The sequence below is a fragment of the Nerophis lumbriciformis genome, linkage group LG01 (assembly GCF_033978685.3).
Source record: "Nerophis lumbriciformis linkage group LG01, RoL_Nlum_v2.1, whole genome shotgun sequence".
NCBI classification, from domain to species: Eukaryota; Metazoa; Chordata; class Actinopteri; order Syngnathiformes; family Syngnathidae; genus Nerophis; species Nerophis lumbriciformis.
In genome coordinates, this window is record NC_084548.2 from 19,819,987 (window position 1) to 19,846,327 (window position 26,341).

At 38.2% G+C, this 26,341-nt stretch overlaps 1 protein-coding gene across 1 annotated transcript; it reads right to left on the bottom strand.

The window, feature by feature from the left end:
- Positions 1-26,341, bottom strand: tmem201 (transmembrane protein 201). The gene is made up of 11 exons (XM_061977004.1): positions 26,117-26,341; positions 25,586-25,706; positions 21,546-21,740; positions 21,286-21,465; positions 17,379-17,707; positions 17,109-17,312; positions 13,918-14,135; positions 13,574-13,636; positions 11,475-11,768; positions 8,096-8,209; positions 1-1,505 (listed from the first exon to the last, which is right to left on the bottom strand). Exons 1-11 carry the CDS (start codon positions 26,215-26,217, stop codon positions 1,414-1,416), a joined length of 1,911 nt encoding a protein of 636 aa, XP_061832988.1. The 5' UTR covers positions 26,218-26,341; the 3' UTR covers positions 1-1,413.

The window sequence follows — 26,341 nt, forward strand, 5'->3', positions numbered from 1 at the left end:
TACAAATACAAAAATATATTTTATTATCAAAACAAAAGTGTGGATCCAGGATCAGTTACACAAACTAGAGCACATTTTGCATTGCACACATTGACGAAACATTTTTATAACACAAGCACATGATCCCAGAGCCTTCTTCATTTGAGGAAACAAAATAAGTCTACAAGAAACACAGCACTTCAAAATATGCTTTAAACCAGTGGTCCCCAACATTTTTGTAACTGCGGACCAGTCAACGCTTGAAAATTTGTCCCACGGACCGGGGGGGACGGATGTTTTTTTTTTGTCATAAAAAAATACAATCATGTGTGCTTATGGACTGTATCCCTGCAGACTGTATTGATCTATATTTATATGAAATATAGGAATCAGAAATATTGATAACAGAAAGAAACAACCCTTTTGTGCGAAAAAGTGTAAATGAGTGTAAATGGGGGAGGGAGGTTTTTTGGGTTGGTGCACTAATTGTAAGTGTATCTTGTGTTTTTTATGTTAATTTAATAATAATAAAAATAAAATAAAATAAAATATTTTTATTTTTATTTTTTTAAATTTCTTGTGCGGCCCGGTACCAATCGATCCACGGACCGGGATCGGGCCGCGGCCCGGTGGTTGGGGACCACTAATTTAAACAACAAAATAAATTATTATATTGAACTCACCAATAAAATGTTATTTTCAGAAAAAGTTACCTTACATTTTTCTATATAAATGACATTAAACATAATCAAGTGTTCTCCTGGGAGAAAGAATACACACAATAATTTTATGTGTAGACACCTTTTAAAAGCTGCAACAGTGCTGAATAAGCATTATTTTGCATTCATTTCAGTCTCATTTAAGATAACTTTCAAGTAAAAAAAAACACAATCAAGTGCAAGTGACCATTTCAAAACCAGTATTTGTTCAGGAGTAGTATTTTACTCGCACTCATTTTTTAAAATGACTAAAAAAAAAAACCTCACTAATTGTTCTCATGAAAATGTACATCATGTAAATACACACAAAAGGTTTGTAGACTTGAACTGTTTTGCACCCTTGCATGTTCACTACATAACAGCACAGGCAAAAACCAATAATGCATAAACATCATCAAATATGCAGAACGTCTTTGGCAAACATTTCAAAATATAAATGAGCGGTAACCCAATGGTGACCAATATTGCACACGGTCACTGTAAACTGTACTATTAAGGTTGAGCCAGTCTAAGGAGGTATTATTAATACATTGTTATTGCACACGTAACAAAACCACTGTGTCATGTCAGAAAAAGACTTACCAAAACCTTGCTATGTTTTTAAAAACATGCCTAATGGTGTGGACTATCTGCTGGGAGCCAACGGTAAACAGCAAGAGATTTCTTACCAAGTGGCACCCTGAGAAGAAATCAATCAGTTGATTTGAGTTCATCTTCAGCTGTAAAACATCCAGAGGCCGGCAAACAGCAGATTGGTGCTCAGGCTGGCGAATAAAAGCAGCATCCAAACTTGACCTGTCTTCACGTCTGCGGAAGTCAAAGAGAACACGAGTCATTGTAATCCATCATTATTTCACTCATTTTATTATCTTCTATATCAGGGCTATTTCAACTAAATGATGCAATCTGCTAATTTGCATAACTGACCAGGATACATGCACATGGAATGGTAGTGAACGTTGCAGAAGAGAGACAAATGAAAGCAAAATAAATATTTGTTCAGAACTGCAAATTACATTTTAAGACTGCACATCAAATATCGAACCGATAACTGTTGGGCCGTTATGAGGAGTTATGACATCACACCTTGGGCTGCAACTATTGATTATTTTAGTAATTGAGTAATCTCTCGATTAGTTTGTTTGATTAATGAAGTATTTGAATAAAATACACTTTATACCCTCAATGGGTGTTTCAGGGAAAATAGTTAAAATAAGCATTTCGGCTGGTCATAACCTTCATTTGTTCTGAACATCACCAACATTCTAATTTTACTTTGAACATGTACGAATTGATTAATGTATAATATAAACCTCTCCCCTGTTTGCTGCACCCACACACCACCGCTCTCATGTGTGCTCTATTGCAGTGGCCGTGAGGATACTACCGTATTTTTCGGACTATAAGTCGCAGTTTTTTTCATAGTTTGGCCGGGGGTGTGACTTATTCTCAGGAGCGACTTATGTGTGAAATTATTAACACATTACCGTAAAATATCACAAAATATTATTTAGCTCATTCACGTAAGAGACTAGACGTATAAGATTTCATGGGATTTAGCGATTAGGAGTGACAGATTGTTTGGTAAACGTATAGCATGTTCTATATGTTATAGTTATTTGAATGACTCTTACCATAATATGTTACGTTAACATACCAGGCACGTTCTCAGTTGGTTATTTATGCGTTATATAACGTGCACTTATTCAGCCTGTTGTTCACTATTCTTTATTTATTTTAAATTGCCTTTCAAATGTCTATTCTTGGTGTTGGGTTTTATCAAATAAATTTCCCCCAAAAATGCGACTTATACTCCAGTGCGACTTATATATGTTTTTTCCCTTCTTTATTATGCATTTTCGGCCGGTGCGACTTATACTCCGGAGCAACTTATACTCCGAAAAGTACGGTATGTCCGCCTATTTAAGGTACGGTCTGGATTTCATGAATTTTTCTTAGTTACACTAATTAAACCAGGCCGGGGCAATTATTTTAACTATGGGGGCCAAATTTAGAGAAAAAATGTGTCTGGGGGCTAGTATATCTATTTTTAGGAACAGTAATATAAAAACCTCACAATAATATCTGTTTGAATGCTAAAAACGTTATGACAGACCGCCTTAAAAAACGGAATAGAATTGTAATTTTTTTTACTGAATGAGACACCCAGAATGCACATGAAAATAAAGAATGTGGGATTTACAATATTAACTATGAACGATAAAACACTGAATATTGACAACATATGAACGTCACACCCCCTCTCGATCGACATATTTTACAATCAAGCGAAACGCAACAAAAATGCAACAAACACAGCGAAATATGAACGTGAAGGCTAAAAAAAAAAAACTACTATCTGATACATCTGATATATCACTAAGCTTTAGAACTTTGTTGTAAAAATCTCCTTCCGCGTCTGTCCCTGACACCTGCATTTCAGGCTGGCTGCTCTGGAAACACTCTGTGGAAACGCTCCCCACCCACACTGCTTGGTACCTCGTCTGAGCTGCTGTGACTTAGATTACCATAGTAACTAGTATATCATGCAAAAGCGCAGATTCCAACAACTGAAATACTTTGTATAGTTCATGACTTACGGTCATTTGAAAACATCACTGCACATCATAATGGCAGCTACAGTTTCCATTTTAAAGATCTAAAAAAATTATTTGGGAATGTCCGGCGGGCCAGATTGAAAAGCTTAACGCCATGCGGCCCCGGGCCTCAATTTGCCCAGATCTGAATTAAACCCATAATTGAAGCAAGAGACTATAGATTGAAGCGTATTTCTGTTTAAATTAATGGATAGTTGCAGCCGGTTATCAGATTTTTGATTAATAAATAAATCTGAAAACCCGATACAAAAAAAAAAACGCTCCAGTGAGGCTAGATTACACGTACTGTGCTGTAGGTGGGTAACCGTGGGTGAGGGTGAGCAAATCAAGTGCTCCTTTTACCCCACATGCTTTGCTGTAAGCCTGTCCTTCACTTCCCCTTAGTTCACTGTAAACAAACATGGCGTCGATTGTGTCGGACTTCTTTACGGTTTCAGAGGAAGACATTTTGTGTGCTATTTGCACCAAATGTTATGGAAACGTTCCGCGAGGAGGAAAACAAACATCACGCTTCAACACATCAAACCTTATCAGCCAAATGAACCACTAGTATTCTGGCCTAGGAAAACCGCTAACAAAAAGTGTTTAAAAAGTGCCCAAGGCTTGCCAGACACGACCATGGTTCCATGATGGAAATGATGAATACCAGCCCTTCACCATCGCTTAAAATACTGGCTTTTGTCGGTACACATTGTCAGATCCAACTTTCTTCGAGTCTTTCTTACCTCCAGGTGTGCACAACTCCACTTAAATCTAAATTTACAAAATAATAGATATAAATAAGTTATCGGTATCGGTTTAAAAAAACTCAAAAATGCGGCTAGTCACCTTTTGAAATTGAGTCTCTAGTGGTCTGAAGACTAAATTGGCAACACTGACACCCTCTGCTACATATTCTTATTCTCTGGCAGAAAGGTGTAGTGCGTATGAGATATGTTAAGAAGTGGAATTACGACACATATGCAACCTTTTAAACAGAGTTGTAAAAACAAGCTACATTAACAAACCTGCCAATAGATTTGCTCTGAACAGTTGGGTTATGTGTTTATGAGCCAGGGCGTACAGGTAGCACTAAATCTACTTGTAATTAATGTATGGGAAACACTGATTCAGCTGTTAAAGCACAAGGCCTATCAAAGAGCCTCAAAATGACAAGTGCTAGTGCTCGGTTTTTAAAAATGTGCTGCAAAAATGTTAGTCACTTGCAGATTTTGAATACAACCTTAATGTTATTCACTAGAGGTGTCAAAAAACAAAAAAAGATTTTCGAATTAATCAATAATCTTATTTGTAACGATTCTTAATTGATAAAAAAAGATACGATTTTTGAGTTTTTTTTTTATCTGTCCTGTTTAGCTTAGCCACTCAGGCAAATCATATTGTTGAAGTAGATGCTCATATCTGCTGTACAGATTTACTTTAGAAAAGAGAAATGTTGGTCTCTTGTTGCCTTATTTGTATTTGACTTTATTAAATGTTTGTGTGGAAATGTTATTAAACAAAACTAGTTTTTATTTTAATTAATATAGAAATTTATCAGAGCTGTTTATCTAAGGTATGGAGGAATGTAGTTAAGCATAGAACTGGCACCTAATGTTATTAAAAAAAGGATTGATTTTGAATCAAGTCGCTACCCCCAAGAATCGAATCGTGTGGTGCCCAAAGATTATATTACTCACTAGCCTAATATTTAACACTCCACTGTACAGTTATGATTTTTTTTCATTATGCTGCATGTACTGTTAAAAAAGTATGTCACCCAACCACCATTGAAAACAAGGTTTCTTTAACGCCAGGTATCGCCACATATACTTCCACTTGTGCCACACCTCCACCGGCCTGTTTTGATAAGCAAGATGAGTATGTGGTTTTATCTTGCTACACGTCGTTACAAGCTAAGAGGAAGAGAAAACAGCAGTGTCAGTTTGGAATTGGTTATTATATTTAAATACATATTTTGAATAGGATAGACTTTTTTTGTCCACTTCAACATTAAACATACGACTTACAGAAATGCCTGGGAAAACATAAGATACATCTGTCTATTAACAGTTGTTTGTGATCGGTTATTAAATATATATGACTTTTTTGTGAGACATTAATTATGTTAAAATTAGGGATGTGAGCACCCTTTTAGGAAAAAAAGAGGAACATTTCTATCAGCACCAAATGCTGCCACGCCAACCCCGAAATAACATTTAGAAAATCAAGACTACATTTCCTGCAACTGGGTGCATTTTTACACTATATTTTACCGTATTTTCCGGATTATAGAGTGCACCGGTTAATAAGCCGCATCCACTAATGTTTTAAGTTGATAATACTAACAGAGATAAATGATAAATGGGTTATACTTGTATAGCGCTTTTCTACCTTCAAGGTACTCAAAGCGCTTTGACAGTATTTCCACATTCACCCATTCACACAATGATGGAGGGAGCTGCCATGCAAGGCGCTAACCAGCAGCCATCAGGAGCAAAGGGTGAAGTGTCTTGCCCAAGGACACAGACACTCGTAAACATGTTAGCTCATTCTAACAACGCTTCCTTGATTACATTACAATAGCACGTACAAATATGCATGAAAACACTCCTACAGACATCAGACATGGAACAATTTAGTAAGTAAGAATTGTTTTATTTATATTCTAAAACTTACAAACGTTGCTTAGAATGATGAATGAAAGAAATGTAAAACTGCATCAATATACATAAATTAAAGATGCATCAATAATCGCCTTTTTAATCGAATCGTAATCATATCGTGAGGTACCCAAAGATTACCACCTCTAAAACTAAAGGCAAGCATTTTGGCTTTTGCAATTTATGGGACATTTGCTTCGATGTCTGCGCTGAAGAGCGTATGGGCGAGCAGTTGGAGGAAGGAGTGGTGGAACAATGAGTTCCTAAAACATTTTTCTTCCCAGAATTATGACGTATATTGCTATTTGATGACCTATTGGTTAGATGAATGCGACCGGAGCGTACAGACTGCAGTCGCATCTGATGCATATCGAATTTATATCCACATACGAAAGAGACCTGGGTCGGATTTGAACATTTGGAATGCGCTGTTCACATTGACATGAAAAATCCAATACAGGTCATGCATATATTTCACCCCGATGTCTGTCTTTTTCTACTTTAAATGATCTCAAAACCTTTTGACAATTTCTCCCTTGTGTGGGCACTGCGCTCTCTTTCTTCCTCTTCTTTGAGCAAACTCAACACTCTGCCACACACACAGGCCAAGTTGGCCGCAGTGCAATCTACTCGGACTACACACTTAATTGACATCAAGGATTTAATTATTGCATTAATGTAACCACAAAAGGCTGATTTTGGGGGATTTTTTTCCTCCGACATTACCGTTATTTGAGTGACAGACATGTTCGCCAATCAGAATTGTTGAGCCTCGCGTTTGTCTCTCGCTTCAAACAAGAAAAAAAGGTTTCACACTTTGCATTGCTCTCACTCCCTGAGCGTGTTTATTTAACAGAATTAACTGAACACAGTGAGCCCTCTTTTTAGTCATTCACAATCTTTGTCTCGGTGGGCGGAGAGCGCGCCGCCAGTTTACACACACAAAAAAAGACTTACAGCCTCCCAACTTGCGACTTGCAAATAAGAAGTGCAGCAAAGTACAAAAATGAGAAAGAAAAAAAATATGATTACAGGCAAATGTCCTGTTGTGGTAATATGTCAGCTTCAAATTGGATAGGCAATATGAGCCCTTTACCACAGACGAACAGGCGAGAACGCCGTGATCACGTGATGGCAATAAACAAAAAGACAACATCCGACATTGTTTTTCCGACTTGGACAAAAAATTTTATAAATATTGAACATCTTAAAGTGTAAGTAAAATCTTTGCTCACAGAAATTAGTCTGTATTATTTTTTGTTTTGTTGATTTATTTAGGATGACTTAATGTGAGTGTGAATGTTGTCTGTCTATCTGTGTTGGCCCTGCGATGAGTTGGCGACTTGTCCAGGGTGTACGCCGCCTTCCGCCCGATTGCAGCTGAGATAGGCTCCAGCGCCCCCCGCGACCCCGAAGGGAATAAGCGGTAGAAAATGGATGGATGGATGGATAAAGTTATTTACTTTTCTATTACAGTACAATTGTAAACAATTCTTTACTGACAATTAAAAGTTTATATCCTTTTAAATGGTTACTTGCATTATTATATATTATGCTTACATTACATTATAAAGACTGTATAATTTGTATCGGTTATTTCTTCAGTTTGAGGGCATGATGTAGAAAAAGGCTCTCAGTCTGTGCATAAAGCCAAATAATTTTTAAAGTAAATTATTGCATTTTGTTTTAATGTGTGGCACCTTGAGACAAGAATATGTTGATTGACAGTCTAAAAGTAACATGTCTTCTTTCACTCTTTATTTTCGCCGTTTTATGCATTTTTTGGGTATAAAATATAAACATTTTGTAGAGAAAAATTGCAATTGTTTTTTTTTCTCAAACTCGGGCTGCCCTATGATCTATGTCGCTGTAGTTGCACCACTCTCTATTGGAGCGATCTTGCGAAAACAAACTATGCATCGTTGCCGCCCTAATATGCATTAACATTGCGCCTTAATTTATTAATTGTATTTTAATTTGTTCCTTTACATATTTCACCAGAAAACAGTGGACTGCACTGCATTTGTTTATCATGCCTGGCATGAGGCACACTTCCTGTCCCTCACTTTAATGTGTACCGTTAAAGAATGTAAGCCAAACTGGAGGTTCTGTAACAAAAATACATGTAACGTCTTACTCTGAGAGGGGGCGCTGTTTTCTGGCGTGGTCGTGCCAACCAGACAAGTTAAAGACCCCGAGGAGCTGCTCTCTTTTGCCTTCATGCCGCCGTCTTCGCGTATCGAAGCCAAATCTGCAACATTGTGACACAAAGCAAACAATGTTAAAAGTGTCGTTTACTTCAATACAAAATTATTATAATAGTACACTATAGTAAAGATGGGTTGCATATAACGTCATGGCCGTTTTTTCTTCTTCGCGGCTTAAAACACATGATGGTCAACCATCTTGAGCGTAAAATTTAAACAAGAGAGCGTGAGTGTGTAGTTTGAGCAGAAAATTCCCTATTGCTGTTCTGTTTTTGGGTGTTCCAGTTGTTTAGATAGAGAGATAGGAAAGAGCTTTCATAGAGTGCCGAAATAAGTGGTTCATTAAGGTAAAAAGTGTGTAGAAGAAAATGGCTCTTAAAAATATCACTTTCATCATGTTGTGGAATACAATCGAACCATTCTTGTGTCTGCAATGATCCCTTTGTAAAATCTATGAACATTTCAATTGTATGAGAAACTTTCAGCTACTACTAGTGGAAAGTTAGTTAGTCTTTGAGAGCAGAACTAAACGTAAAGAAAGGACAAGAGATCACATTAGTTTGTGTTATTTTGTATTTGCTATGCTCAAATACAACTACGAAAACCTGGTTGTGCAAATAAAATAATGTCATGTTAAGTCTTGGTAATAAATATTGTAGTTGTTGGTTTAATCCACCGTATTTTTCTTGTCGATTTTCATGACAGAAACTAAAAGCTTAATTGTTGTACAGGAAAGCCAAGTGCTTCATCCGAAACGGATGACCACATTATAGTGTCTCGAGTAGCATTTGATAGCATCAAGAAAATATCCTTAATAGTATTATTAAACTAGATGAATACATCTCTCGTAGGTTCAACAGCATGCAAAATCTTAATATCGCTAGCAAACATTGCTGAACAGGGACATCTATAGCAAAATAATAAGACCAAATATAAACTTTACACTATAAAAACAACGGCAGACATGAATTGTGGATAAGACTAATATTTGTAGCAAAAAATCAACTGGACAAACAAACTAATCTTTTTGATCATTAGCGTCACCATCACAGCAGCATGACACTCGTTGTCAAATACGTTACTTAGCGATGCACGAATAAATCCAACATTGTCTTTCACGGATTAATGTTATATTTGTGCACCCCACAGATGTAAATGCATGATGTGCCTCCAATCTTTTCAATCCTTCTCAGTGTCAAAGGAAGCTTGGTCGAAGACTGTACTAACATCTTGGTGATGGTTTAAATCTTTCAAAGATAATTTTTCTTTAGATTGTATGAATCCACAACATCCCATTTTAAATATTTTTTATGATCGCTTATATATTTGCTTCTAAACCCTTTCAAAATACGCCCAAATTTGCACTGATGCAGGTAAATAAACAGTAGCCTAATGAGACTCTAGACCAGGGGTGTCAAACTCAAATACAGAGTGGGCCAAAATTTAAAACTGAACAAAGCCGCGGGCCAAGGTTGAACAAATTAACCTTTTAATAGGGACCCAAACAAGTTTTGCATTGAATATTGAACAAGCAAGGCTTATATAACTTTATAATAACATGCAAAATCGAGTTTCAAATAATAATAATAATAATAATTAAAAAATATCAATGGCACATCAAATACAATTTAAATACAAATGTAATGCCTATTTTCTATTTGCAGCCTTCAGAGGTAAATATCAACATGAACTTTTTCCACAGGCTAATAAATTATAAAATAAAATAATGAATAAACCAACCGTTCAGGACTTTAAACTGCTCAGTTTGCAACACACTGATCTAATCTGATGTGCCCAAGCCAGATACCTGGCATCTTTTCTTGGATGCTAGTTCATTAATGTCGGGGCTCAGGCTTTGAGCTGAGGCATCTTTCATTATCGAACGAAGCTGTTCATCAGTCATTATACCTCGTAGTCCACCCCCGCTACCACCAAACCCCCCCCACCCCCCTCCCCTCCGGACGTCGGTTGAGGTGGGCGGGTTTGGGGGGGCGGGGGTGTATATTGCAGCCTGGAAGAGTTAGGGCTGCATGGGATTCTGGGTATTTGTTTTGTTGTGTTTATGTTGTGTTACAGTGCGGATGTTCTCCCGAAATGTGTTTGTCATTCTTGTTTGGTGTGGATTCACAGTGTGGCGCATATTTCTAACAGTGTTAAAGTTATTTATACGGGCACTGTCAGTGTAACCTGTATCGCTGTTGGCCAAGTATGCGTTGCATTCACGTGTGTGTGCGTGCTGAAGCCGCACATATTATGTGACTGGGTGAAAAGCAGACGTGACTATTTGTGGGAGGGGCACTGAAATTTGAAAGTCTCCTGGGAGGGTTGGCAAGTATGAGAATTAGCGGTTACCGCGGCACCGTCGCTGAATATAATCGGCGGGCCAGCGCTAGTGTTAATTTGATATCGCCTACAGGGCCAAGTGAAATTACACAGCAGGCCAAATTTGGCCCGCGGGCCAGAGTTTGACACCTATGCTCTAAACCATCGCTTGAAACCCGGAAGTCCCTCTAGGTCACGTGATTGCAACCCAGCTACCAGAGTGGTAAATGTGCATTTCTGAATCTAATTGAGCTGAGGCATCTTTCATTATCGAACGAAGCTGTTCATCAGTCATTATACCTCGTAGTCCACCCCCGCTACCACCAAATCCTCCCCGGCCCCCGTGCGTCGGTTGAGGTGGGCGGGTTTGGGGGGGCGGGGGTGTATATTGCAGCCTGGAAGAGTTAGGGCTGCATGGGATTCTGGGTATTTGTTTTGTTGTGTTTATGTTGTGTTACGGTGCGGATGTTCTCCCGAAATGTGTTTGTCATTCTTGTTTGGTGTGGATTCACAGTGTGGCGCATATTTCTAACAGTGTTAAAGTTATTTATACGGGCACCGTCAGTGTAACCTGTATCGCTGTTGGCCAAGTATGCATTGCATTCACGTGTGTGTGCGTGCTGAAGCCGCACATATTATGTGACTGGGTGAAAAGCAGACGTGACGATTTGTGGGAGGGGCACTGAAATTTGAAAGTCTCCTGGGAGGGTTGGCAAGTATGACAATTAGCGGTTACCGCGGCACCGTCGCTGAATATAATCGGCGGGCCAGCGCTAGTGTTAATTTGATATCGCCTACAGGGCCAAGTGAAATTACACAGCAGGCCAAATTTGGCCCGCGGGCCAGAGTTTGACACCTATGCTCTAGACCATCGCTTGAAACCCGGAAGTCCCTCTAGGTCACGTGATTGCAACCCAGCTACCAGAGTGGTAAATGTGCATTTCTGAATCTAAATAGGAGACACAAATGATTGATAGCTGTACTCACCACTCTGACTCTGGAAGAGGGACATGTCAGGTGAAATGCGTCCACTGTAAACAGAAGTCTGGTCTGCAGGGAGAAAATGCGACGAGGACACCAGCGGGGACTTGAAGGTGGACTCGGTATCGATTGAGTAGAGCTTTGGTGGTTTCTGGCAGTTGAGGTTGAAGCGTGCCGGGCTAATGAGAGGCCGACGTTGCCTGGCCGAACTCGAGCTGGATGTGCCCGAGCCGTCCAATGAGGGAGTCGGCGAGGGTCCAGGCGATGATGGGCGACTACACGACTTCATTGAAAAGTAGTCTGTGGGATAACAGTGGTAAGACAATATTAAATAAACAACCGCATACAACCAAAATAGTAGAAAAACAATAGGCTTAAGTGTCTAGTATTATGCTTCCTTTCACTCATTGTACCCAATTTTAAGCTAGTGCTAACCTTGTGTCTGTCTTATTCAATGTTTACTATGTTAATCCTTGTGTAACCTTAAGATTGACTATACACACACTAACTCCTAGGATCCAAAACCTCATACAAGTGTCAAAGACGCATTTAAAAAAAAATACTTTTAACAACTTCAGATATATCTATTGATATAACGTCTTTATCATTTATGTTATTGACGTTATTAAAGGGCTTTTTGTCAAAGAATAACAAGGGTTTATAACTTGAAAATGCAAAATATGCAATATTGCTAAAAAAGTGTTGCAGTGTGCAATATTAGACAACATTGATTTTATTTTGATACATTAGACTAAAAAGATACATTTTAAACTGCCTACTGAGCTACAATGAGATAGAAAGCAGACAGGACTTGGTTGAATATACTGAGTTCATACAAGTATTTTATATACCGTATTTTCCGCACTATTAGCCGCACCTAAAAACCACAAATTTACTCAAAAGCTGACAGTGCGGCTTATAACCCGGTGCGCTTTATATATGGATTAATATTAAGATTCATTTTCATAAAGTTTCGGTCTCGCAACTACGGTAAACAGCCGCCATCTTTTTTCCCCGTAGAAGAGGAAGTGCTTCTTCTTCTACGCAAGCAACCGCCAAGGTAAGCACCCGCCCCCATAGAACAGGAAGCGCTTCTTCTTCTACTGTAAGCAACCACCCGCCCGCGTAGAAGAAGAAGAAGCGCGGATATTACGTTTAATTTCCTTTGTGTGTTTACATCTGTAAAGACCACAAAATGGCTCCTACTAAGCGACAGGTTTCCAGGTTCATGAAAAGACGCAATCTCTCCATCCGCACACGGACTACTATTTCACAGCAACTGCCTAAAGACTTTCAAGAAAAGCTGGCTACTTTCCGTGCATATTGTAAAAACAAGATAGCTGAAAAAAAGATCCGGCCAGAGAACATTATCAACATGGAAGAGGTTCCACTGACTTTTGATATTCCTGTGAACCGCACTGTGGATACAACGGGAGCACGTACGGTGAATATTCGCACCACAGGGAATGAGAAGTCATCCTTCACTGTGGTTCTAGCTTGCCATGCTAATGGCCAGAAACTTCCACCCATGGTGATATTCAAAAGGAAGACCTTGCCAAAAGAGACCTTTCCAGCCGGCGTCATCATAAAAGCTAACTCGAAGGGATGGATGGATGAAGAAAAGATGAGCGAGTGGTTAAGGTAAGTTTACGCGAAGAGGCCGGGTGGCTTTTTTCACGCAGCTCCGTCCATGTTGATATACGACTCCATGCGCGCCCACATCACGCTGGTTTTTAATATATTATTAAAGTTTGACTGACCTATCTGACTGTTTTTTTGACATTCCTTTAGCGCAGTTAGATGCGGCTTACAACACGGGGCGGCTTATAGGTGGACAAAGTTTTGAAATATGCCGTTCATTGAAGGCGCGGCTTATAACCCAGGGCGCCTTATGGTGCGGAAAATACGGTATGCAGTATCTGCCATGTAATATATACAACTGCCCAAGATCATTTTCATTGCAATTCAGCTGTTAAATGGAAGTTTAACTCATCGAAGTTGGTTGATAAACTTGTATGAGAGCTAAACTCATATTTAAAACTGGGTAGTTTCTATGAGAAAAGTGTGTTCTGAAATAGGAACCACTGTATGATGCATGTCAATACCTGAGGAAGGGGAGTCTTTGTAGAGTGAGCCTGACTTGCTTCCACTGAACAAGTAGCCTGAATCTGAAAGACAAGATTTAATATACACACATTTATTGTCAAATAACATTTTAAAGGGAGACTGGGTCAGCATCAGTAAAAAGAAAGATAGGACTAAATTAAGCAAATATTGATGAGCCATAACAGTGTTTTCTTTTCTTTGACATGACAATAGGGCTGGCCAAGCAAGTGTTAATCTTTTCTGCCTCCTAGTGGCAAAAAATATACATGCAGCTTTGGACCCAAAAGCCCTCCTAAGCACGATTACAGGGGAAGGATTTAGGGAGGAGGTCATTGCAGAGTACCTGTCCTGGTGAAGGTGGAGATAGTGCCGAGGCAGAGGGCGCTGCTAAGACGACGAGGCAGGGAGCAAAGGCGGTCCTTGCGTTTTGGGGGAGCCTTTTGCTGGTTGACAAGTTTGGAGATGTTGGGAGGAGGCGAGGGGACGAAGGAGCGTATCATTTCTGGAGTGAGCAGAGTGGGCTGATTGTTTAGGGATCGCGCTGAAGAACCTGAGAGGTATCTGCAAAACAAGAGCAGCGAAAATCTACTACCTGGAGTCAAATAACATTTAAAAAAAAACCTATGAAGTGGATTTATTTGCATGTTATTCTACAAACGTTTAGGGCAAGAGTTGTCCACTGTTGTGAGCTTTGTTAACAGCGATGCTGAGACGACAGCTGTTGGTCAGCTTTGAACAACTGCTCACTGCCTGTTGAACAAATGATGCTCGCCAAAGCAGCTTCAGTCTTTCAGTTCCACAACCAATGTGGCAGATGCAAGGTAACTATTCACAGTCCTCTAAATTTATGAAAACAAAGCTCATTTGTATTTTTTAAAGACCACTTGAAGAGCAGGGTTTTCATTTACATTAAATAAAAACAAGACACTCACTTAGATATGCAGTTTATTATACGTACACACACTCACAGCAACTTTTACTACAAAGTCTTGATAAATAATAGTTGTAAAAATCCACACTTCAGCATTCAGGAAACACAAACTGGGTGACAAACAATCAAGCAAAACTGCCTGGCTGCAATTGTATAAAGTAGTATAAAAGTCAAACTCAGTGTGGAACATTTCTAACATTCTAGGTAATCTTCACATAGTGTTCAGGTGTACAATAGTGCTATAAATAATTAAAAAACCTTCAGTTCAATAGTAAAAAAGGTAGTTCTAGAATCCAATCAAAACACAAATGTGTTTGTCGTATCAAGATATAGCTAGATTAGGTGTCAATAAAATTAGTGCTTCTAAAATTTCAAGTTTATCACACATTGCACAAACAACCATAATACAGCTGATGTTGTTTGAGACAACTACAACCAACAATTATTTCATCCATCTTCTGAAGAGACTAATATAGTCAGTGTATAATTTGTATACCTTATAGATTGACTGTCCTCTGAAAATAAGTCAACACACAGCCATTGTTGTCTTCAGCTGGCAAAACAAATGTGTCTATGTTGTTGGTAGGGTCATGGTCTGACGCTGCATAAGTGCTGCCAGCACTGGAGAGCGGTGGTTTATTCGAGGAAAACATGACTTACAACATGTACTGGGATATTATGAAGCCAAATATTTAGACAATCTGTGTGTTGACTTATTTACAATACATCCCATACAAGCTGTACACTGGCTACTCTAAGTTACATTCAAGTCTTATTTATATGGAATTGTCCCTGGAGAAGATATGAAATAACTATTGAGTTTATATAACTCAAAAGACTGACCCCATGCACCTTTACCAACAGGTCATTTGAAGAAATGTAACATAAGGTAAGTCTGGCACAATGCATATAACATATTTATGTAATGTCACATTCAGTCTGGAGAAGTTAGTTTAGTGTGTGGAACACAAATGTAATATTGAAAAAGTTATTAAATGGCAATAAAAAAATGCTATTTAGTAGGGGGGCCCGATACAACTTTTTTTACTTCTGAAACAATATTGATATTGAAGCCTTGAGTATTGGCCGATAACAATATTGATATGATATCAGTACAAATCATACATACTTTTATTATGCTAAACAATACTTAATCAAGTGAAATTACTGTGACAGAAAATATATGGCAGGTATGAAAAACACGAAGCTATTTATCATTACCTGCCTGGAACGGACTTAAGCTGTCTTGAAGTTCAGGGCTAATTCATCATTAGGTTATGCTCAATGACGCAGTAAATTGAATGATGCGGACACAATTGTTACTGGATGCTTTCTAATATGCTTCTGCCTTGGAGACTTTGTATTGAAGTAGTATGCAAGTATAACATGTTATACTTAATTATATTGACATATCAGAATCGTTTTTATTGCCATTGTTTGAGAACGGGTTCACAAACTAGGAATTTTTCTTGGTGCAATCGCGCAACATAAAACACATATAACACAGATTTGGTAATAAAAAGAGCTGTAACTGAGCTATCAGATCTTGTTATTGTTCAGTGTTTTAGTCTGTAATACTGTTCAATTAAGGACACTTATTACATATGTCTAGCTTGTGTGCTATTGTGTGGCTGCTAGCTCGTAGTAGCCTATAGCCTATGTACCATGTTGAACTTGGGTAAATGACTTCACTAAAATGTAAGAAAATACCAACATTGTGTGCTTATTGGAGAACATTTAAATGCTAGAAATTTAGATGTTTAGAAATATCGGATTGTTTTTTTTTTTTGCCAACATTGGACCGATATCTGTGATTTGGGACACCCCTACTAAGTATCACATTGACTGGTAAGTCAGTAAATTGTAATAAAGTGGAGCATGGGCAACATGTAAATATATTAAAAGAAGTGCCTTCTATGTCAGAGCATTGACAACAGAAGGCACCAAAAGAAAAGCAAAGAGAAGACAGAAAAGTCAAGAAGTGTGTATTTGTTCCAAATGACAAAGCAACAAACGTACAAGACACATACTAAATGCTACATTTTGCAGGAAATATTGACCTAAATTATAGTATTATATGTACAAAACACTGAAAATGGCCAGAAGCGCCTGAAGGGCTACTACAGAGGACGGATTAATTTGGTTTGGTATGAACCAAGTAGTGTGCGTTTGTGATCGGCATAAAATGTATTATTCAGCAATGGCGATCACATTCTTTTTGATGAAAATTGGCTTACACTGATGGGGGCTGATTGATCAGCATATCCCTAATAATTTAGTATCTTTATGCTTTGATACTGTGCTGTCAGCCCCCTTGATTGGGTTGTTAAAACCTTAATTTCTTTAAGACTCATGATATCGATGACAAAATATTGTAGATTGTGAGTGATGTTTTCATGCCAATCTCATCCACTTGTCATAAAACGTTTTAAAAAGTTTCATAATATAAGTGCGTTGTATTTTTATGCATGTCCCTCATGAAGAATGAAGATGTAACAGAACAGTGAAAGAACATCAAAAGATCAAAATCCTGCATGGATGACGATGACAGAAGATGAAAAAGAAGAAGAACGCAAGCACAATATCAGCGCGGAGAGTCTGACCTTCGGTATTTTCCTCTTCGTTGACCCAGCGGGTTGCGCGTTGCTATGGCGGCAGCAAAGCTGACGATGCAACAGATGGCGGTGGTGATGTGCTTTGTTGTGTCCATCCAGCTTGACGCATCAATCCCCACAAACTCTGCCAGCATGTACCAACACAGGACAAGGAACCACAGCACAGAGGACACTGCGTCGATTCTCCTTAACCTGAGAATATGACCAGTTTAAGAGGACTCTTCTTTCATTACACTTCGATAGCAGGATTGAATTTACCTGGCAGGTCCTGCCAAGAGGACACCGGTGAGACACGTAGACACACCGACACAAACGACCACCATCTGATTAGCTTGTCCGTAGAGCCACAAGATCTTGGCGTAGTCGACAAGAGCCAATTGGAGGAGCTCCAGCAGGCCTCCATCGCTCTTATTGCTGCTGTCAGACGCATTGTGGGTGGAGGGCTTGGGAAGATTCAGCTCTCCACTTGATGCGGCTGGCTGGTCGGCAGATGGATAGACAGATGTCGCAAGGAGGAAAGCACACATGAGCGTGGCAAGGCATCGCAGGAGTACCACCCCAAGAGGACAAGAGGAAGAGAAATAGCCCTGTGGAAAAATAACAGAACACTTTAAACGTGGAAAACAGTCTATTTTAAGATGGGAAAAAGTTACACTAGAGATGTGGCGATTGATTTGCCATCGATAAGTGTCTTTTTTCGAAAGAAAAAAAAAATATGTGACCGCCAATGCCAAATAATGCCTTTTAATGCCGATCACAAACGCTGATCCCTTCTGGCTGATTTTTATTTTTAGTCCCCCCCAGCTGACAAGCGGCTTTTCCATACACAGCATGAAACTGCTCCCATAAGTTAATAATAATCACCTCCGTTACGACAAATAAACTACATTTCCTAGTGGTGGACAAGGCTAATAAACATAGAGAGCAAGCCAGGAGCAGCTACGCTAACTACTAAGCTGGCTTCAAACAATACCAAGAACTAAGTGCTTAGAAAATTAAGATGGAAGCGCATTACAGCAGAAAGTAAGTCGATGTTAACAGGAAATTAACAAGTAGATTTAATATTAAGAGTCTAGAGAGAGGGTAATGTTGCCCTGTAAGCAATGTCACAGTCAATGCAACACATGTAAGAGGAAGGCGGCTTGATCCATAAATTGGTGCTGTCATTACCAGAAATAGTATTAGTATACCATCATTACACGAGTAATTAGAAACTGTAGATATTTTTCTTTACGCAAGCATTTTGTTGTCGTTTTTGTTCATGTTTACAAAGTCGGGGAATAATTCTTGGGACACAGGAGGACTTTGATGGCCAATACTAAAGGATTTAAATAAGTAGTAGATAGTAGTTTTTACTTTTGCTTAGTTATTGTGTACTGTCAATTGACTTTGTTTTAATCAAACAATTGTATGAAATAAAAAGAAAATAAGGAGCTGGTTTAAATATTGTGTTGATATTGTTACATTTTCAATAGAACGAACCATTAATAAATGAAAAATGTACAGTTATTACATTTGATCAGTATTAGTATCGGTCGATCTCACTCATGGATGATTGGTATTTTAATTTGCAGCACAAACCTTGACCGGAACATTCCTAATATGGTCACCAAATGATGTATTGACTTGAATATATGATTACCCATAATAAAAGAAGACATCTCTATTTTAAGACCCATTTTTGGAAAGTATTCCATATTAAAAAAAAGAAAAGGATATTTTCTTCAAATTGTGTTTTCAATATCAGTTAAAAAAAGCAATAAAAATATATATCTTATTTAATAGCTGCTCGACAGTTGTTTGGTGATTTGACTTAATTGATCACTGGTATTTTTAAATAACATAAAACCCCAATATGTGACAACCTGTCTTTCGAACAAATTATATAGGCTCCAGCACCCTCCACGACCCGAAGAGGTAGAAAATGGATGAATGGATGGATGGGATGAGAATCAGTGATGTTCAGAAAAAAAGTTGTACCGGTAATGCGTTTTTTAAATTGATGCGCTGTTTGCTTAAAATCTTTAAAATATGTAAAAATTACATGTAATTAGAAATGATCCCATTACATATATATTTACAGCATGTATATAAAACCTTAATGAAGGTGTTTGGATGTTTAAGGGCTTTATGGGCAGAATAGAGCGATTCACATAGGCTCCATTGTAAGCAGACTTTTGATTGTATTCATTTACGGTACTATTTAGAATGTATATAAAAAAAAAGCCATACGTGTTGTTGTCTTACATAAGGATTGCGAATGATAGGCAAAACTCCAAAAGAAGCGCTTTGACTGAATCTTCTGAGGCCGTTCCAATGCCAGTGTTATATAAAACAGAATGCTGTTTGGAAAGCATGAATGTACCGGTTGCTGAAGTTTCCATAACTGATGTCATGTAGTCCTTCAGACTGACAAGAGATACAAAATGAATCAAATTTTAATCACAATGAAGATTTTGGCTGCCACGATTGAATGAAGGTGATCGTCCGCTGTATATTAAATCACAGCCCACGGCAGAAGGAAAGCAATAGTGGCTCATCTTTAAGCCTTGTGAAGCAACTCCCACTCAAGCCAGACAATTTTCTGTATAGGTACAGAGCTTCATGACCACGCCGACATTACGGTAATTAATTCAACCCAGGCTGCTAAAGCCGGTTAACTTGTTTCACGGCCCAGACTTCTGCGGCGTCTAGCATTGCGTGTATCAAAGAACCCACTGCTGTCAGACAGCGACAGGTGTGGACGTCTGCACAACACACTGCTCTGTTTGTCTACTTGGGGTTGCACTAGCAGGACTAACAGCTAACCATTGTGTAAAAGAGAGTTTGGAGACACTTTTTGTTCAGGTGCCAACACGTCTCGCAGGCCCAAAACCTAAGTAATGCGGGGGGTGTCCATTTGATGACGCAGAGGCCACTTGCGGAATATGCCTTTTTTTTATGACCCGGTAAAACAAAAGCAAAACAAAACAGCCAAACTTGATAAATGGAGCCAAGTCTTTATGTACTGTTATCTAGTTCGCATATTCATGTCACAGCTTGTGTATTTCTATGTTACCCTCTATCCATTACACCTAGTTTGTAGAATTCTAAATACTTTACTCAAATGATTTATTCCACATATACATATTTAAATACTGTATACAGGTTAATACACTTCTGGATTTGATGTTAATGTTAAACAACATTTTATAATCCTGTATTCTTTTATGTATGTGTAATGACAAAGTTAATGATAACCTAAATGATTCAAAAAACATCATGTAATAAAAAAATAACAAAATCAAAGATATTTGTCTTTAGATATATGTATAAAGTTTATTTAGCCTTTTTATAAGATTTTACATGATGACTTCACATTCAAATGCACGCAGTAGATTGCCAACATAATGAATAATCGTGATTCCGAAGTATGATTTCAATATTGATAATACATTATTGTAATTATTATTTTGGCCATAATTGTGCACTCCTTATTCAGACTGAAAACTAATAAATATAAATCCACAGCGTATTTGCTGGCTGCAGCCAAGTAGTGCACTCCATTTTGGCCTAATTGCTTCAAGACATGATCAATTCCACACAATTGATTACGTCACTTGATTGATCGCTCCAGTATTACTGTATGGATTACCGGTATACATCTACATTTTTTTACGAAAACCCAAATAAATTTACTCAAAAAAAATCTTTGTTATCTCTTTTACCATCATATTTGTACATATCGTATTTGCTGATGTTGCTCTATTGTTGTGTTTGTCTCTCTGTCTTATCCCCCTCTTGTCCCCACAATTTCTCCCCGTCTTCCTTTTTTTCTCTTTTTATCCCCTCCTGCTCCGGCCCGGCTGCACCAAATGATAATATAAATACATTAAATAAAGTCAAATACAAATAAGGCAACACGAGAAGTATCCCACACTTCTCTTCTGTAAAGTCAATATGAACAGCCGACATGGGCATCTACATCAACTATATGATTTGCCGGAGTAGCTGGACAGGACAAAAAAAAAAAAAAAAAAAAAAAAATTCTCACAGGTGAAAGTTTATTCCAAGTACCGGTACTTTGGCTTTAAATTGCATGCATCATCGCCATTCATTCATTGGTTTTGCACAAAACGTTATGTATTGGCAGAAGTTCTGTCCCTGTACTGCCAAGTGGACTTACCTTTATAAAGCTCTTAAGAGAATCTTGGGTGCGTTTAAGCTGATTGCTGAGCAGCACGGTCCTCAGCTGGCGATTCTGATACTTGATGTAGTAGTCCACTGCTGCCTGACACGGCCTACACAGCTTGTAGTGTTCCTCCAAGTGACACTTGTATGCGTCAATCTCCTCGTCATAGTTGCCCTAAAGTTAAAAAGAAGATTTAAAGATCTTCATTTTCTTCTGCAGTCCGAGCAGCAGTAAAGCGATGGTTTAATACGTACGTCATCCTTTGGCATGAATGAAGACAACAGCTTGATCTTAGTTGACTGGTTGTGATTGCACTTCCTGCATAGGAGCATCTTAGAGTTGACCCATTGCAGTTTACCAGGAGATGCTTGGGCAGGAAGACTACCAGACACGCCATGGTTCAGATCTTCTGTGTACTGGGCCGGAATGGGTTTGTTGTAGTCCCCGTTCTAAAAGAAAGACAAACTTAGTTCAGTCATGTGACAACAGCTCCTTTCCCACCACAGGAAAAGTTCAGTTTTGTAAACAATAACAAAACAATAATAAACAATAACAAAAACGACAAGATATTTTGAAAATAAAAATTATTGATCGGACCACCTATATTGATGATTTAATCATATCGCATATTTAATCCAAACCCTTTTCATTTCATAGCAATTTCTATTCAATTTGTTTGTACTCCATCTGTAACAACAATGAATAAATAAATGCGTAAATAATTAGACAAGTAAATAAACATCAAATACATGAATAAACAATACAAGTTCTCATGATTATATAGTTCTGCAACTTATGGTTCACATAATAAATGAATAAGATTATCTATTTTTTTAAATAAGATTCAAAATATTTATCAGGATTTTTCTTCTTTGTACTTTGTAAAAACTGAGTTCGAATGGTTTCTTAAAATAGATCATATTTGTACATCTTATTTGCTTAATCCATTCCATAATTTCATTCCACATACTGATATACTAAAGGTTTTAAGTGTTGTAGGTGCATATATATATGTTTTATATTAGATTTTTCTCTAAGGTTATATTTCTCATCTTTTGTTGAGAAAAATTGTTTTTGGGTAGCAGGTTATAGTTTGCTTTATGCCTAATTTTAGCTGTTTCCAAATGCAGCAAATCATTGAATGTTTATATTTTTGATTCCATTAATAAAGGGTTTGTATGTTCTCTATAAACAATGCTATGTATCATTCTGACTGACCTATTTTGTAACGGTTAGTGAATAAAACGTATGTTTGTAGTTATTTTCAACACAAAAATGAGTTTTTGTCAAACCACCTCTTTAATTTGTTTGTTTCTGTTATCATTTGTATTACCTTCTATGTTAAGTTAAAGTTAAAGTACCAATGTCTGTCACACACACACTAGGTGTGGCGAAATGTGTTCTCTTCTGAACAAAACACAGTTGTATCATCTGCAAATAGTACTAACTTCTATACATTATGTATTGGAATTTATAGTTGAAATAGACCCTAAGGACTAGGGTGGGGGTCGCATGCGGCTTTTTAGTGCCGCCCTAGTGGCTCCCTGGAGCATTTTTAAAAAAGTTTGAAAACGGAAAAAGATGGGAGAAAAATATTTATTTTTGTTTTAGTATGTTTTTTGTTTGAGGACAAACACCTTCCCAATTGTTAGAACGCCCACTGGTTAATATGTTTGTGTGTGTGCTTCACTGATGGGGGTATTTGGTGAACATTGTTTTGTCCTACTAATTTTGGCGGTTCTTGAACTCACCATAGTGTGGACTGTGACGCAACATGTAAAATCTTCCACTCCTTTGTCACATTTTGTCCCCCAAATGTTTAATGCTGTGCGTGAATGCACAAAGGTGCGCTTTGTTGATGTTATTGACTTGTTGGAGTGCTAATCAGGCATATTTGGTGAGAGCATGACTGCAAGCTAATCGAAGCTAACATTCTAGTTAGGCTAGCTGTATGTACATATTGCATCATTATGCCTCATTTGTAGGTAATTTGAGCTCATTTAATATCCTTTACTTTTATCCTTTTTGTATATAATTTAGTTTTAGCATGTCTCATGTATGTAATATTGGCTGCATTTCAGATAGTTGTTTGTGTGCCATGTTGTTCAAGACCACACAAACTTTACCTAGCTTGCCAAAGATTGTAATAAATCTATTAAAAGAAGACAGCCTGCCGTTTCCTTTAACTTGGACACACACATCTATACTTTTGGCCATTAAAAGCCAGTCATTTCCAGGAGTTATCTCACCTTCTAAGTAGCCTCGGATTTAATAATGGTTTCTAATGTTGTAAAAATGTGTAGAATAAATATCAAATTTCAACATTTCTGTCAACGAAGATTTGCTTCAGCCTGCGACACAATCATTTTGATAGTAGGCTATTATAGCTCATATAGACACTTACATCATGTGTTGCCTACATTATAAGACTTATATACAGCTTTTAATTTTTTGCGGCTCCAGACAGATTCGTTTTTTGTATTTTTGTTCCAATATGGCTCTTTCGATGTTTTGGGTTGCCGACCCCTGGACTAGGGACTTCTCTGAGATGATGACTTTCTGGCCATACTGGACAAATTTGCAGGGCTCAAATTTTAACCGCGGCATTGGCAGCGACTGCCCTTGTCATTTGCTGTAATGCTCTAAACGTTTACCAACATTTACGGCAACAACATGCCTTGACCACCCTTGACTTTTTGCTTGTTAATGCAGTAGGGATGTAACGATAAACGGTATAATGATAGACAGTGGTAAAATTGCAGACGGTTAGTAACACCGTTTAAATTTTTATTTACCGAAAATCCGTCATTTAGTAATGCATTTTAGGCAACTGCTTACTTCCTGAATACTGAAGCGCCGCAGAGTATGCGCATGCACACTTGAGCCGTTCGGCTCGGGAAACTCCATGGACTTTGTTTTGAAAATGTTCCCTCCAAGCTAACGGAGCCGTTCGCTTCGTTTCAATCGCTTCTACTTCTGTGGAGTCTCGATGTATTTGATGTTGCAGTTTAATTTTGAACGTGCAGCTGGCGTCCAAACAGGAGAACAATATTTGATGTTGCAGTTTAATTTTGAACGTGCAGCTGGCGTCCTTCCGCCAGCTGCTGGTACTGAGTGTTACCATGCATAAGGCAATGTGTCGGGAACGTTGTCACAACTTGTTTATAAAGTCTTTAGTTTGTTTACTGGGATGTTCACTCGTCCTTTATTTAACTGCTAAATAAAAAACTCAAATATTTGTCTTTAAATATATAGCTCCAGAATGTAGAGCAATTTTATTAGATATTACAAATTACATGATGGCATTCACACCCCAACACTGTTTTACCAAACATAATGAATAGTCATGATTAATAATCGTGATTTCAATATTGATAAAGCGTGGCGAAGTTGGTAGAGTGGCCGTGCCAGCAATCGGAGGGTTGCTGGTTACTGGGGTTCAATCCCCACCTTCTACCATCCTAGTCACGTCCGTTGTGTCCTTGGGCAAGACACTTCACCCCTTGCTCCTGATGGCTGCTGGTTAGCGCCTTGCATGGCAGCTCCCGCCATCAGTGTGTGAATGTGTGTGTGAATGGGTAAATGTGGAAATACTGTCAAAGCGCTTTGAGTACCTTGAAGGTAGAAAAGCGCTATACAAGTATAACCCATTTATCATTTATTTATAAAAATAATCTTAATTATTATTTTGTCCATAATCATGCAGTCCTATGTATAAGACTTGACCTCATATATTAAAACAATTTTTATCTATATGGACAAAAAGTGCAGATACGTCTTATATCCATAAGATGCCATCTTGCGAATTTTTCACATTTATTTGTATTTATTTATAGTATTATTTTGTTTCTGCCATATTACTTTGTTTATAATGCTTGTGTTGCTTTCATATGCACATTCAGCTTTCTACTTGAGGTACATATATACATTTTGAGTGTATGTGTAAAAGAAACAAAAAACTTTTGGTTAAAGGATTTCAGTATAAGTAGTTTTTGAAAATTTTGAGCAAAAAAATCACTGCGATGATAATAACCGTCACATATGTATATACACGCGCTTTGGAGCCCCTGCCTCGAAATAAAATAATGTTTGCCTTGGTGCCTTTAAGGCAACACTTACCTTTACCTTAAAAAGTAAAAATTTGAGGCCTGGATTTCACTGACTCTTGAAAATTGTTTTTTAATCCATGCCATTAAGATAACTAGGAAATATATTACTTGAATGCCCGGATATATTGGTGGATAAGTGGGCCGTTGACAAGAAGGTTGCACCAAAGTGAAGAAGTGTCACTTACGTCCTGGAAGCCATTGTACTGGTCACAATTCGGACAGTCCCAGCAGTTCCGGTTGCCATACGGAACTATAGTATCCTGGTTGCAGAACCAGCAGTTGACCTTAACATTCAGGGGCTTCTTCCTGTAAAGACATTGCATTTTTCAAGAGTTCCACAGCAACTTTAACACTATAATAACGATTACAACTCTTGAAGTAGCCAGAATAAACACCACCCTCACACAGTATTTGACTGCAGAAATACAAGCTAACTGTAAACGGCATGGTTCGGTTGGTCGAGTGGCCGTGCCAGCAACTTGAGGGTTCCAAGTTCGATCCCCGCTTCAGCCATCCTAATCACTGCCGTTGTGTCGTTGGGCAAGACACTTTGCCCACCTGTTCCCAGTGCCACCCACGCTGGTTTAAATGTAACTTCAATATTGGGTTTCACTATGTAAAGCGCTTTGAGTCACTAGAGAAAAAGCGCTATATAAATATAATTGACTTCACTTCGCTTGTTGTATGAGGAGCATGATAGCATGCCATGTTGTTACCTGTTAGCAAGCTTGTAGATGAGCGCTCCACCCGCCACAAACGCCGTAGCGCTGCACAGCACTTGGGGATATTGTTGGACAAAATCGTTTAACGTTTCCATTTTGGCAACGGTATAAGTAGTTTGGCTAAAAACCGAATAGATTAGTATTTTTTCCAGCTTATTTAATGAATAAGGACAACGGAGACAACGCGGTAAGAGCTCTTTATGTATACGCCCATGTGCC

Coding starts and splice junctions, on each gene's coding strand:
- tmem201 (XM_061977004.1), bottom strand. CDS start 26,217: ATGGAAACGTTAAACGATTTTGTCCAACAATATCCCCAAGTGCTGTGC. Junction 17,313..17,378: donor CTCTTGGCAGGACCTGCCAG/GTAAATTCAATC, acceptor TCATATTCTCAG/GTTAAGGAGAATCGACGCAG. Junction 13,637..13,917: donor CTCCACCTTCACCAGGACAG/GTACTCTGCAAT, acceptor CTTGTCTTTCAG/ATTCAGGCTACTTGTTCAGT.